General features: G+C 35.5%; 1 protein-coding gene across 3 annotated transcripts in view; it reads right to left on the bottom strand.

Moving 5' to 3' along the window:
- LOC109112447 (partitioning defective 3 homolog B-like) overlaps positions 1-16,679 on the bottom strand; it is a 142,768-nt gene that overhangs the window by 124,923 nt on the left and 1,166 nt on the right. For all 3 annotated transcript variants that reach the window (XM_042716992.1, XM_042716995.1, XM_042716993.1), the window contains exon 2: positions 8,543-8,644. In XM_042716992.1, coding sequence (XP_042572926.1) covers positions 8,543-8,644 — 102 coding nt within the window. The remainder of the gene's footprint in view (positions 1-8,542; positions 8,645-16,679) is intronic.

The following is a 16,679-nucleotide window of genomic DNA, read 5'->3' as shown; positions in this document are numbered from 1 at the left end:
TCAGGTGTGTTTGATTAGGTTTGAAACAAAACACTGCAGGACAGACGTTCACCACCCCTGACTGCTATCCTTTTAAAACAACTAAATATCAGAATCTGAGTACAATACTTTTTTTAAATGCCAATATCAGTCAGCAATCAATATTATGCCTATAATGTGCATCCCTGCAGGTAATCAAACAGTAAAACGTTATTACAATTTGAGACCAATCAATCGGTCAATTATAGTACTGGCACTGTACTCTTTGTAGGAAAATGCTGTTACCAAAATACACAAGTTTAGCAGTTGATGAAGCAAATTAGATAAACACAATTAACCAACTGAAAGTTGTAAATGAAGTTTCCAATCCCAAACCATTTATGACTGAATATGTGTGTGAATATGTCCATCAGGCTGTTCTTTGAAAGAGGTCACTCTAAATGACGCTTCTTTCATGTTTGGTGCTAATGATCTGATTAAACAGAAATGTTCTTTACTGTGTGCATTCAAAAAGAAACTACTGGCAAAGGACAGCGTTCTCTCATCAAAGCCTTTGTTCTTTGAGTCGAGAAACATTCCCCCAGTCTGGGAAATCAATGCTGGGAAGAGGATAGAGCAAAACACATGGAAATGAGAATGCATAATACATGGATGCCCAATGAGATCCGACCTGCATCATACTGCCGGATTCCTTTCTTCTGCTAATATTAGAAGCCAAAACTAAAAGCAGCTCATGCTCTTAGAAATGCAAAGTGACAGCATCAGCCCACCCATCACAACTACAATGAATATTAATATTTAGTGTCACGAGAAACTTTTTCATTTTAAGTGGCGCATACTAAGCCAAACATCACTGTAAGTCTTGCTCATATGTAAGGGTTTGGGATTTAAACTACGGTATTAAACTTTGTTACATAACCATAACACATGCAGTATCATATGAGCCACAGACATGACTAAAAAACTTACACTACTGTTCAAAAGTCTTGGGTCAGTAAGATTTTATGATATTTTTGAAAGAAGTCTCTTATAAGGCTGTATTTTTTTTGTCCAAAAATACAGTAAAAAAATAATAAAATAAAAAAAAAACTTATGAAATAATATTACAATTTAAAATAATAACTGTTTTCCATTTCAATATATTTTAAAATGCAATATATTTTTGCAATAGTAAAGCTGAATTCTCAGCATCATTAATTCAGTGTCACATAATTCTTCAGAAATCAGTACACTAATTTGATGATCAAGAAATATTATTATTATTATTATTTTTTGAAAGAATCCTTAAAAGTATGTTTTCCCCAAAAATGCATTTGTGATCAATAAGTTAATCTGAATTTATACCATCATTACTGATCTTCAGTGTCATATCCAGAAATCATTAAAATACACTTATTTATGCTCAAGAAATAATAATAATAATAATAATAATAATAATAATAATAATAATAATAATAATAATAATAATAATAATAATAATAATAATAACAACAACAACAACAAAAATGATTATTATTATTATAAAGCATGATATTTTTCAGGATTCTTTGAAGAATAGAAAGTTTAAGCATTTAACAGCATTTACTTGAATGTCATTTTTTGGAACAATGTAAAAGTATTTTTCAACTAATTTGCATCCAATAAATAAATAAATAATAAAACAATTACTGACCCCAAAGGCCCAAACTTTCAAACTGTGGTCTACTTTATATTGCCAGAGGTAGCAAATCTAAAAACCAGAACATCATAGACCAAAAATACACTAGCAAACAATAATTTAATGCTCTATAATGACTTTGAACACCTTAGCAGTAGCAACGAAACGGCTATAAACCACAGTAATACCTTTTCTGTATTACTGTATGGCTGTTGCCATAGAAACAAAAAAAACATTATGGTAATTTCAATGAGATGTGAATGCAGCACAAGTCTGTCTGGGAACAAAAACACACACACACACACACATATATGAAAAACATTAAAGATCTAACTCTATAAGGCCCAAAAAAATAATAAATTAATATTTAAAAGTATCACAGATCATTGATCATCATATTTTCAATGCATCTCTGTTAAAGTAATTCTACTCACTCCTGAATGCTTTATGCAGCTGAAACTGTGACTTTGTGGCGTCAAATGGAGGCACGAAATCATGGCTGTGTTTTGTTCATCAGTGAAAATGAGTTCCCACAGCTCTTCCCCAGTTTCTGAATAGCCTTAATCAATCAAATTCTTCATGTATTATGAGATTTTTTTATTAGAATCATCCTTCTGCATTTGAAATGTAATCGAATGAACCTGCGGCTCATATCAGCTGAATAGTGCTTAACTATGCCGGCAAATTGAGAAAACCGCAGTAGTTAAACATTCAGCTCGAGCAATCAGCCTCTATTCAGCGAGCATGATCGCTCTCTCAATGACGACAGACGTGAAATGAAAAAAGACAAATGCGTTTCAAAATTAGCTGGATGCCAGTGATGCTAACTATTGACTTAGCATGCGTGGCCCGCTATATATTTTAAATGTTTGTGGCCCAGAGACACACTACCAATCTGCATATTAATTTGCAGTCTACAATTATGTCAATTACTCAGAAGTCGTTTATTCGGAATTAGCTTTTGAAATATGTGCTAATTAGCATGGCAAATTCATTAAGGCCTATTTACGAGGTCCAAAACATCACAAGGATGACCATGAACAAAAAAAAAAAAAAAAAAAAACAACATCTAAGATAAGAGGAAAAGAATGTTTATTTATAAATTCATCAGAAGTACGAGAGGAATCAAGGGCTGGTAAATTGCACGATTGCAGAAAAACAGAAGGATCTGAATTATCACTGAAGTTAATTAAATTGATATAAACAGACATCACAACTGTCTTTTATCTCTTACACACTCTTACTTCTTCTAATAGCTTATTTCATTGTTTTCTCATCACAGATAAGCTTTTAATCTATGATACTGAGTATTAGGTTTAAAAAAAATAAACAGCAATATAATCACAGAAATGAGAAACATGTTTAGTTTAACAAGGAACGCTGACCATCTCAAAAAAAAAAAAAAAACTTAATATATTCTGTAACTTTATCATTAAAAAAGGGGATTTTTTTTTTTTCAAATAAATACTGTTCTTTTGAACTTTCTATTCATCAAAGAATCAAGGAACAAATGTATTATTGTTTGCACAAAAATATTACGCTGTTTTTTTTTTTTTTGTTTTTTTAACATTGATAATAACAATTCATGTTTCTTGAGCAGCAAATCAGCATATTAAAATGATTTCTAAAGGATCACGTGACAAAGTCTGGAGTAATCATGCTGAAAATTCAGCTTTGCATCACAGAAATTAATTTAAAATATATTAATTTTAAACTGTAATTTCTCATAATATTACTCTTTTTACCGTTTTTTTTAACTTACAAACCACAAAATGGTATTGTATATAAAAACTATAAATACTAAATGACAAATTCAGTTCATACTAAAATGAACCACATATTTGATCGCAAAAAAATATGATTTTTTTTTTAATAGTTTAAATAGTTCATTATTTGTTAGATCATTTAAATTTACTGTTATTCCTATTCACCAAATGATTAAAAAAATTACTTTAATCAGAACAAATCAGTATATAAATTCCAGTTCATTAGTTCTCATTTGTTTTTATTAGAATCAGAAACGACTGTTCCCAAATTATGATGGTAATTCCAATAGGAATCCTGCACTGATTCCATTTGGAGTTTTTTCCTGACTAGGTGCTGAATAAAACCCTCCTCTCTAATGGCTGTTAACCTGCCCATTCTGATGGGCTGCTATGACAGCACCGGCACACAGGGACAGGCCCATAATGCATCAGTGAGTGACAGTGAGTGGAAGTGAATGATAGGGCTGTATAGGTAATGCGGATCTTGGGAAAGTAAAGTGCTCTGTTATCACAGGGTGTAGTAGTGCTTGAGGTCATTATCAGTGACTCTGTAGAGCTCAGAGAAACTCTCTCACACACACACATAATCACCATTCATCATCTGGAGTGGCTGATTATGGGCATTAAGCAAAGAAACGGGTGGCTGAACGCATGACGATAGGCTGGGAAAGGTGGGTGATGAATCTTTTATAGTCAGTATGATAATGCAGGATATCAGGTATTATTGACATATTGTACTCCTTAACATTTGTCTTTGAGGCTGACAGCAGTTTAATGCATGCAGAATGAGGGTAGGAGTAATTACAACCGAAACCGTAATCCATGAAGTGCACTCAGAAGTGGTTTTAATATTAATTAATCAATTTATTCATTTAAGAAATCAGCATCGACCACTCACTCAATGAACGAAAGTGAACAAGGACGATCCTTTATCTGTCTCGAAAGCTAACAGAAGCCTTTTTAATGCATTTCTGTTGATTTTCTGCAAAATAAGTGTTTGTTTAAATAGAAAGTTACCCAAAAATGAGATTCTGTCATCATCTATACACTATGATGGTTTTCTTTTGTGGCGCACCAAGGGAGCTATTATTGCACAATGATCCATACAATGAAAGGCAAAAATAACTCCAAAATAACTAAAACAACACTGCCCAAAGTAACCAAAAGTAGCCCATATGACCACTGTGCATTACAAGTGTTTTGAAGCAATATAGTACCTTTAGGTGATGATGAAAAAATCCAATGTGTGAAAAATTGCATTTCAATTTCTTTAATTTGCACCAGGTTTAACATCAAAGACACTTGAAAACTAATGACGTTTGACATCATTGTTATCAAACCAGTTGAGACATGTTTTGACGTCATTAAGCTGAACTCGAACACAGACAAGACTTGAGTGCGACAGAACAAAAAAAGGCTTGCAAATAATGGCTTATACCTCACACAAAGCGATCAAAGGCGTATCTCCAACATTTGTGTACAACTGTCACATTTTGCTATGCTTTTGATGGTTTTTCGTTTAAATTATTATGTTTAATTGTAGTTTTTTTGTTGTCATTTTTGTACATTAGGGGTTTATGTTACATATTATGTGGTTAGGGTGGTATAATATTATTGTTTTTTAATTGCAGAACACTGTGCTCCATCTATTTTACATCCAAAGCTTGTGGAAAAGGCTTGTGAGGAACTTTGATTCTACATGTAGCTTTCTCATTCCCACCAGTGTTTTTATGGTGGCTGTCAGGATATTACAACAGGTATAAAAACGTCAGTTCAGCGGATTGTTATATTAAAGGGATATTTCACCCAAAAATGAAATTTATTTAATTAATTACTCACCCTCATGTCGTTCCAAACCCATAAGACCTTCATTCATCTTCGGAAAACAAGTTAAGATATTTCTGATGAAATCCGCGAGCTTTCTGACCCCCCATAGACAGCAATGCAACTGAAATGTTCAAGGCCCAGAAAGGTAGTGAAGACATCGGTAAAATAGTCCATGTGACATCAGTGCTTCAACCGTAATTTTCTGAAGCTATGAGAATACTTTTTGTGTGCAAAGAAAACAAAAATAATGACTTTATTCAACAATTATTTTTTTTATTCCGTGTCAGTCTTCAACACAAATTCTCATAGCTTCAGAAAATTACAGTTGAACCACTGATGTCACATGGACTATTTTAACAATGATCTTACTACCTTTCCGGGCCTTGAACGTGTCGTTTGTGTTGCTGTTTATTCAGTGTTGTAATGGTCTATTTTTTCATTTGAAATATCTTAATTTGTGTTTCAAAGATGAACAAAGGACTTATGGTTTGGAACAGCATGAGGGTGAGTAATTATTGATAGCATTTTAATTTTGGGGTGAACTAATAGTTTAACTTCCTTACTGAAATATAAATTAAGTTAAGTGTAATCCCTAAAACTGTTCCTAAAATGTTGTTACCCTATTTTTACAATAAAGTTAAGCCAACCACAGCTAGCAGCATTTTTTAACATATTTGTTTACAGTGCACTTTTATGCCAATTTTTTTCACTTTCTTTTTAGTTTAGAGATTGTTGGTTAACTCATTTTGTATTGCACTACAAAAAGAAACACAATCAGATTTGTTCTGACATGAAAAAGTCAAAAATGATGATCATTTTTGGAAGAACTCTCTCTTTCCAACATCTACCCACACAACCAGACACCCAAAGATCATCATAATCAACCCAAAATGAGTGAAAGTTCATAACACCACCACAAAAACAGAATATTAAATCTAAAAGAGCAGAACTAGAGTGATTAAGTGTTTAACTGACTAAAGGAAACAGTGTTGCAAGTCCTCCCAGCATGACCTCTCCGTCCCCCAGAGTCCACCGGGGCCCCGTCTACAGCAACTCCACGCATTAACGTCATTCATCATCCCACACTGAATATTCATGGGCAGGGCCCGGGGGTCAAGCCAAGCGCCATCACTTCCTGCTGGGGGTTAATGGGCATCAGAGCAGGGGTGGGGCCTTAATCTGATTCCATCGCCATGGCAACTTCACCCTAATCAACCACCGTGGGAGGTGAAGAACGGTCTAATGAAGATGCTGTGACTCCCTCACACTGGCTTTGTATTAAAGTTGATTAGCATGCGCAACTAACGGTGAAACCTCGTCTCAGTGGAATGTTTCCAAAGGATGATAAAGATTATTATAACAGAGACGAAAGCCGCTTGACTGCATAATGGGCAATAATGGGCCCGGTCAGTGTGAAAAATGGGTTCGCAAGAATGGTTTTTCAGTCCAAATGGAAGGAAAACACTTTCAGGAAGAAAAAGAAAAATGCGTTTAGAATGCAATATCGTGCAGGAATCAATAGCAGCGAGTTAAAGAGCAAAAAGTTTTCCTCATTTCCTATTCAGCCCAAATTTCATGCCAGAAAGTTTGCCAATAAGTTGTTTTATTGGAGTCAAAACGGCGCTGTTCCAAAACTAAGTGGGCTGCTTATCTAGACAGCGATTTTAGGCATCAAAAAGCTCTTGAAGAGTGATGTAAACAAGATGAAAGAAAACTACGGTTACACTTTATTTTCAGGTGTCCTTTTATACATTTAAGTATAGAGTAATAATAATTATATATATATGGTTAGGGATAGGATTAGGGTTTGGCTTGGCTTGGCATGCTTGTAATTATGCATAACTAATTGTTATTATAATAGTAAGACATGTCACGTGTAAAAAGATACATGTAACATCTAATACACAAACATGCTCAATTTTCATGCATCTTCATGTGTCATCTGCAGATCTATATTTGTAATTTATATCCATATCACAACAAAAGCACACAGACCATATAAATAAAACAATGAATAGATCATAAAGCAACTCAGAGTAAAATCATATTTTTCCATGTCTCTAATAGCTAAACAGCTGAATTCTGCCACCAATGTGTTTATCAGAATAATTTAATTCCTAATAAACTGAACCAGTTTTAAAATCTCAAAAATGTGAAAAACTCAAATGAAAGAAGTGGCTCAATAATTATAAGCTGCTTTGAATATCATATGAATATTTTATTAGTAATTATTCAACCCCTGCTGAGTAAGAATTTCTCATTTGTTTCATGTGCATCTAGACTTATTACCATGCTTATTATTCAAATTTAAGAGAGTTTATGAGATTATGCTATGCAAAATGGATATTAATGACACAAATTGATTAAATAGTAATATTAACATTCTTCAAAAACATTAATATTAAGCATGGCAGATGTAGCTATTCAACACTTTATTTAGTCAGGGCTGTGGGCTTACAGCTTGTTACACAAAAAGTGCAAAAAGATGAAGTTGAAAAATAAATACATAAATGCTGCCAAACTGGTTCCAAACTAAAATAGTGATGATGTCATTGGTGTGTACACCAGTCCGCTCAAGGCAGGGAGGGCAGGCTAAACAAGTCTCAACTAAACGTCTGAAGTAACTTGCTTTGCAAGTTCCCACTTCTTCTAGACGTAAAGCTGTGTTTATGAATGTCCAGGCAGCACAAAAAAAAACTTGGCAGACTGCAAATATATTGCAGTAGCTTTGACAAGTCACATGACAGAAAGTAGTGCTGTGATTGGCTGACTACCCTCAATGCGATAATGCCCACCAATCATGCTCACAGCTGGTCCGCAAATCTGCAAAAATGAGCCGAACTGGGAAAAAAGATCAACTAGTTACAGACTAAACAACTCACCCACTCAAATAGCAACACATTTGGCCATATCTGAATCCAAATGAACCCTAAATGACACAAAAGCCTGATCTTTGAGTGAGAGGTGAGGTATACCATCACGATTCCTTCATTGTTTACTGACAAATGGTTCAAAAAGAAAGGGATTATAATTAATGATGATAATAGCCAAACAACTAAAGACTGAACTTGGAAACTGTGTTAACATCAAATTCAAATGAAAACTGAATTTACAATAAACTAAAAAACAACACAAATTCACAGAGGGAACTCAATTCAGAAGTCCACCACAGGTCACTGCTATAAACAAGCAAAGTGATTGAACTGCATTCAAACACACTAGTGACAAACACGCTAGATAATATCCACAGTAACACAGACACAGCCTCTCGATCCAGCTCTAGTGTTTGTGTAGAAGTACCACGGTTTCTTACCTTGTCTTTGTCCTCCACCAGGTCTGTTAACATATCATCTGGGTCCAGGATCCCCCCGTCCACATACTCCACATGGAGCGTCCGCACCAGGAATTCCCCATCCTGTCGAAAACAATAGGTCCATTAGAAGTGCCCCGTTCAACAACAATACAAGAGACTAACCATAAGTTTGGAAGTTTTGGAAAGACAACATGCCGTTTCATTTTTATGATTAGTAGAAATTATATTTCTGTAATCTAAAGATGTACAAATATATTAGCAGATGGAGATTACATCACATTATATTTATCATTATCACACAACTAGGCTAGCTCTTACTCTGAAATTGGATTGGATGAGCTACCGTACAGAATAATTGTTATTTTAAACTTATTTAATATCATGTTGTTGCTGTCGCCACTTTACCGCAGTGAAAATCACTGTAACACACTGTTTAAAATCTCAATTTCTTTGAGAACTACTTTATTATAAAAAAGATAAGAATGCAAAATACAACAGCGTTTGTTTGCCCTCGTTTGACATGCTAGAGGCACGCTAGCTGAGGCAGCTCTCATTTGTTTTGCCCTTTGGTCATGATTAGGAAACAATAGCAGCTTTAATGTACGTCTGATGCTTCCATGTCCATCAATGTATGGAAACTAAGGAAGTGATGACGATTAAAGGTGTGAGTTTCCTGTTGCTCAAAGGTTCAATTCTACTGCACATTAATACCATTACAGCATAGACTGACACATTATAAATTCCCAGAGCTCATAGAATCAGAGAATTATAAAATATGATTGACTGTGCTAAATTATGAATATACTTACTGACGACTAAAGTGTGTTTTTCTTTTATTCACTGTACACTATGGCCTTGAGTGCCTTATTGCTTTTAAGGCCAAGCAAGAAATCTTGTCAAAAGTTGTGATAAATCACTACTATTACTATGATGATGATAAAAATTTGTTGAGCATTAAATCAGCATATTAGAATGATTTCTGAAGGATCATGTGTCGCTGAAAGCTAGAGTAATTGTGCTGAAAATTCAGCTTTGATCACTGGAATAAATTACATTTTAAAATATAGTGAAATGGAAATCTGTTATTTTAAATTGTAATAATTTCACAAAACAGATTAAATGACTGTGATGAATTTATTCTTTTGACCCTGACGAGACAACAGGATGAGATGGGTTACAGGTTGACAGAGAACTTAAAATTTACGGTGGGAACACATACCTACACATGTAATCAGATAAGATGAGTCAAAGTCGTGAGTTGTCATAGTTTGAATACCATCAGCTCATTACCAAACAAACTCGCAGAACGACTTATCTACTAGGGTTGAAGGAGAAAAAAAAACACTACAATGGTCTGACAGAACATGTTTGGCTGGTAACGCATGACATAACAGATCGAGGTCAACGCCTTTCAGTAGAAACCTCAATGAAAGGGTTATCACACAGGACAATAACTCCTACAATCATCTTTCCATGTAATCATGCTGAATATTAAAACAGAGGTCAACACGGCAGTTCGATACAAACAATGAAAGTCATTTTCAATGAAAGTCTTCGTAAAAACAGCATTAAATGATTTATTTATTAAATGTGTCTTGGCAGTGTGTGTACACAGCCACCCTAAAATGATAAAAATCCACCCTGTGATTTTTTTAAAATCTCGATAAATCCAAACCTCTTTCTCATATCAAGCCGATCTCAGATTCTTGACAGAATGATGTAGTTCTGCACAGGCCCCTCCCATGACTGTTGATTGACAGTGACGTCATGCACAGCTCCGCCCTGTGTGAGCTGTCATCAGTCCACCATCGTTTCAACACCAGAGCAGATGTAGACAAGACTGAGGTGTTCTGTTGTTGGACGTAATAATGAACATAACAGTCGCATTTACTCCCCACATCTGAGCCGCTGAAGACGCAGTAGATTACTTTTGATTCTGAAGGGAATGCGCCCCCGATCTACCCAAATGCATTTATGTTCGCAAAATAATTCGTGATCCAGCTTCACATACAGAAGTTAGTTTTTTTTTTTTTTAATGAATCTTTGCAAATCGCCTTTCCTAATAATGAGCTAGTTAGCAAGTTTCACAATGAATGCGGCTAAAGTTCATGTTCTCTCAGAGAGCGACTCGGAAGAGAGGGGCGGGGTGAGCAAAGCTCATTTGCATTTAAAGGAACATGCAACAAAACTGCTTGCTGTAAACAGATCTGTTTTTGACAGAGTAAAAAGGGTGTTGTTTTACAATACCATTGAGAAATTTTAACCAAAGTATGTTATAGTCTAGATTAAGATCCTAAAGAATCATTTCAAACTGTGCAAAATGGCCATCCGATGACTCCTTTAAAGGTAGGGGTGTAGATAGCGACAGTGTATTTGCTTATATATATTACGATATTTATTGTATTTATTGCGATAACGATATAAATGACAATAATTCAGGGAATACAGTTTCTTTAGATAAAAGTATTATCTTTCCTTTTTTTTAATGTGAACATTACTGAGTACAAATGTAATGTTATGACTGTTTAACTCATACTGGAAGCTGGAGGGGGCCCTTGCGCAGAAACTCAATTTCCATTGCAGAAGTAATAGGCCTACACAACCCTCTACATTGTGAGTAAATCGCTCGCATATGCGACTAAATCTTGACTCTGGGTGACTAAATGATGTCTTATATTAGCCAATAGCTAATAAATTCTCAGATTTTACTCAACAGTGTGTGAGTTGGAGGCTAAGTATAAGTTTAGCCCATATATTTTCACTCGCCGAACACTCTGACTGAGCACTTCAGAGTTTCACTCTCCTTCAAGCGATCTGTGCTGTTTTGCAGTTCATCTGAATGGATGTGCAATGCACCTGTATTTGACTAACGTAAACTCTGGTGTGAAGGTGCATGACTCACCGTCGCTTTGCCTCACACACACGCAAAGAGAGAGAGAGAGAGAGAGTGAACTGATGCGCTACATGTAAACGATATTCTTTGTTGTATTTTCCAATCAAAAAAAATGGCGTTCCTTTGGAATTCTTCAGTTTTTAAGAACTGCCGGGTTTTCCGGTAGTGGATGGAGCTAATGCGCAAACGGCACTTTCCACCAGTCCAGTTAAAATGATTAATATGCATTCAAACATGGTTATTATCAAGTTTATTTCTAATTACTAAAGTTCTATTATTAAATAATACTTGATTATTATAATGCTTGACTGACTGATGTTAAGATTGTACTTTCAGATATTTAAAAAACTGTGTCATTTTACAAACATATATCAGTCTGGCAAATAACTAAAAAATTTACTAGCCAATGGTGAATTAATTGCCAAGGTGTCCGTAGAGGGTTGCTACTACTGACGACGCTCCAAAAAATCCCTAATATGACAAAGCTGAATAAAAACACACAACAGAGATAGAGAAATTTTAACTGATGAAACTTAAAGACAATAAACATACAATTGCACAAAATATATGGTTTATCTTTGTTCTTCAAGCATTCTTGGGTATTGGAAAGTACATATATAATGCAATGCTACTCGACATAGCGTTTATCACTGTATATAATATTATCATTCTGTAATAGGAAACCACATCAGGTCACAAAAAGTAGTATTTTAAACACTCGACTATGTATAAAGTTAATTTGAATAAAAAGTATGTCAATGAGATCTTTATTGGACAACTGGTTTGTAAACAGGCTCATACACATGCAAAACTGTATCGCACACGTGCTACTGTAGTACATTTATTCAGACCTATTTTTACTGGCAGACCAGAGGCTAACCAGTGACACAATGAGAGACGCTGTTGGTGGAGGGCTGAATGCAACGCTGTCAGATTACCTCATATCTCATATTCACCAGTGATTAAACATTACAGTACAAAATGCATAATATAACAATAATAGTGCCTTTCATTCTCGCTGGTGGAATATCATGTCTACGCAAACTGGGTGTGCAGAGGTATGCAAATACATACGTTAGGCAGGTAGAACAGCCTATCGTAGCCCTCAGACTAAGGGATTTGATTGGATGAACATTTTAAAGTCCTACTCCTTCCACAGATGATATAAATACAGAAATACATTTAGACCACTTCACTTAACTAAAGTGATTGCTATCGGGATATGAAGAGACTTTCAACCATCAAAACAAATAAGATTTCTAAACCAAATCACCTACCCTGTCTTTAAGAATACATGTTTCTGCACCATTTCTGTGTCTAATCAACCAAATAAATTTGCATCACTGTTTTCACGTGACCCATTTGTTAAAATGTTCATAGGTTCAATATTGCTTCAATGGAAGCATAAGTTTCTGTTTGCACAGACAAGCATTTATTCTGCAGAAGTCGAAAAGAAAACCAATGCTCTATCAAAACCCATCCGTAGCCTCCATATTTGTTCATAAAAGCAGCTTCAATCTTCCAAAAACACTTTAAAATGGAAGCTGATACCATCTGAGCATGGGAAAAAAGCAGTTCCTCCAATCCAGAAAGAAAAAGTGATTCTCAATTCAACCCAGATTAACACACAGATATTTTTTTTGTAAAGGCGATTTTTCCGCCTTAGTCCCAACAGGAAGCAGCAGTCTACATCCACCCTGCTGCTGTGGAAAAGTGTTCATGCTGTTTACACAGATATGTCTGCTGGGACTGTTTTCAGCTTCACGAAGCCATCTGAGCAACATTTGCTGTGGAAGAACAACACACCTGGTGCTTTTTACACACACAAGCTCCCCTAACACTAGAAGAGCCATTCAGACATTTAAACAAGACACATGGTTCGACAGCTGTGCTACAAGCTTCCCACAGCAATAACTGGAAATATTAATACAGATTCATTATCAGTAAAATTACATTATGCCAGTGGCATGGAAACATGGATGTGTGTAGCTACAAATAAGTTTGACTATTTTATGCTTTTTTGTTTTTCTACCACAAATCCCGTAAAACACCATGAGTAAACCAAAACTTACAAGATCCAATTAGCTGTGCATCAAACAGCAGGAAGTTCTGAGAAATTGTTTGGTCTCAAATGTCAAACACAACCAGTAATCAGACTCTCCATCTATGCGAACTGAGAAGTAATTTCAACATGCACTAATTGTAAATGATTCCTCACAGCTACAATCTTTAATTAGTGTTTTTTTTTTTTTCGCTACGGCAAGCACATTACGATCACTATTGTGTATACTAGTAGTGTATATCTGAACAAACCCCTAACGCAAAGTACTAAATGTCAGCATATAACTCATCTGGCATGGCTGGTGCTACAATACCTGAAATCAGTTGAGAACAGGTGTGCAATGCAGATTTCTTATTAATCAAATGACCCAAAAGACTTACATTTTGCAATCATGGAGTGCACAATGGCATTTTGACCTTGCAGTCATTAATCAATCATGGCTAAACTGTCTTAATATTTGCAAACAATCTTACCTTCATAATCTGAAAAACTAGGTTATTCAATAAGAAAAAAAAAGGATGGTGAAAAATGAGTGAATGGAGGAGTGACAGGAGCAGAGGGGTTAAAAAGAGACGGTTTGGAATTAGTTTAAGAGGGCCTTTAATGTAACCAAAAAACAAAGGCATTTCAGAATTGGAGCAATTCTGATGAGAGACAGCAAAGACAAACATTTTGTGGGGGGTGGGGGGGCATGTACAGATGAACCGTGGATCATTAAAATGTGTTAAGAATTTAAATAGGGTCCAATTTAAAGGAATAGTTCATGCAAAAATAAAAATTTGCTGAAAATTGACTCACTCACCTCCATCCATCTGAGATGTAGAGGAGTTTGTTCTTCATCGGAACAGATTTGGAAAAACTTACTGTAGCATTACATCACTTGCTCACCAGTGGAGTTAATGGGTGCTGTCCAAACAGCTGATAAGAAAAAAAATAAATCACAATAATCCACACCACTCCAGTCCATTAATTAACATCCTGTGAAGTAAGACATTTTTAACTTAAACCGTCACTTCCACCGCAAGTTCGCATTCCATAATAACATTTCGTCCAGTGAAAATATCCATCCCCTGTGGTCCTCTCATTTCATAATCCACCAACAGTTTTGGACTGTTTTTGTTTGATCTCTGCATATTTTTCCTTTGATTAAGACATTCAGTCAGTGATGGATTTGATTATTGCATTCACAAGGAATGGTGTGGATGAATTATTGTGATGTTTTTATCAGCTGTTTGGACTCTCATTCTGACGGCACCCATTCACTGCAGAGGATCCATTGCTGAGCAAGTAATGCAATACTAATTGTCTTAAAATCTGTTCTGATGAAGAAACAAACTCATCTACAGTACATCTTGGATGGCCTGAGGTTGTGTACATTTTCAGCAAAATTAAATTTTTTGGGTGAACTACTCCTTTTAAGTATATGTATAGGAACAGACCTATAGGACTTGATATTGCATACCCATTGTGACAGAGCAATTTGTTGTAGTTATGGCTGCTGACGCTGATGGCTTTGTGCTCTTGGAAGTGTGCCATGTGTAGTGATCTCAACAGCGCTGCCTGCCAAGTCAGCTCTCCAGCCATCCTCAGAGGTTAGCAGCGGCCCGACAGAGCCCAGCTATGGCAGGATAATAAAGCAGTTTTCTTCTGCTGTCAGTGAGGTAATCTCAACCAGTTCATAAGACCTCGCTGGACACGTAAACATTATTGAGTTGAGTTTTCTTATAGGACTGGCTGTGGGGAGCAGACAGACTACTAACTGTATTTTCAGGGGCATAGCAGTGGCTAAGCAGGTTGAATAATGTGGATACCAGTAACAAGATATATTTTCCAAAAGGTAGCAAGCAGAGGAGTATGACAAAACATGCTTACACTATGTACAGACTTCACCAGACTCAGTCTAACATCTACATCCAATGGCATGGCATGCAATGGAATAAAAGTGCCTTTGCATGCACACAACAGAAAATTTTAACTACTGCAAAAAAAAAAAAAAAAAAAAAAAAAAAAAACTTATTTTGTCCTGAACAGACCTGGAGTAATCTAAACGTGCAGCTTAAATCGTAATTGTGCAGCCCTGAAACTTATTCAAATAATCATGCAGTCAAATTCCCAAAATGGGACCCTAGCCTTCATTAATAAAGCATAATGTAATTTCATTGTTGACATCTTTGCAAATTGGCCATACCATAAACTAATAACAGCTCATATCTCAAAGTAAATGTAAAATTAAACATCAATCCGTAGCAGAGTCACATTTGCATCTCAAAAATTAAAACTAACATCAACACAAATTGCCCATTTGTTATTCAAATATGCACAAGGTCTAATCAAGGAGAACTGCATCACGGATGCACAGCTATCATAGATGAAGGGCTCAATACTTCAGTGACGCACAAGACCAGAGAGGTGGGTTGACAGAATAGATAAAGCACCCACGTCTACCCCAGCACGCCTGGCACCGTCCCATCCCACCCGACTGAGCCAATCTCAGCTGATAACGTCCATCACTCAGGCATACTAAAACCTCCCATAAAGCCAGCCATCTCAGCCCGAGAGTCCAGGCCAAACTAATCAAACACAGCCTGCCACCTGCATTTGCAGATAGGGAGCGATTAATGACACGGCTGTATTCGTCACATAAGCCCCTCTTTATTCCAACTGGCATTTAGTGCCGAAGCTGTACAAAAGGACTAGAATAGTTAACGGTGAACAAGCATTGCAGTATAAAAATACGATATCAAAGAGTCCCTCTATAGTGGAATATAGTTGTGACTTGTTTATGTATAAATTAATTATGATATTAAGAATTAGAGATTAGAAGATCTGAGTATTGCATTAACTAGAAGATCTGAAATTTGCATAATTTATTATTATTATTATTATTAAGAAGCAATATTTCACCCATTATAAGTATATTTATGGAGACATTATAAAATGAAACAAATTAATGCAATGCATCACCTTTTACATTCTCACAATAATGGCTGTTGCTTAAAAAAATACTACAAAATAAAAATAATGCACAAGACATAAACATACAACAAATACTCTACTAAAACAAATTTTCGTTTGTTTGTTTGAAGTTGTAAATAAAACAGATCTCTGGAGTACATTTTACAAGAATGACTATTTCTGTCTTTTCACTTCAAAATTTCATTTTAATTCAATTTTACTTCCTA

Source organism: Cyprinus carpio, chromosome B1 (assembly GCF_018340385.1).
Source record: "Cyprinus carpio isolate SPL01 chromosome B1, ASM1834038v1, whole genome shotgun sequence".
In the NCBI taxonomy this organism is placed as follows: domain Eukaryota; kingdom Metazoa; phylum Chordata; class Actinopteri; order Cypriniformes; family Cyprinidae; genus Cyprinus; species Cyprinus carpio.
Note: the sequence above shows the minus strand (reverse complement) of the source record. Positions and strands in the feature narration are given on the sequence as shown.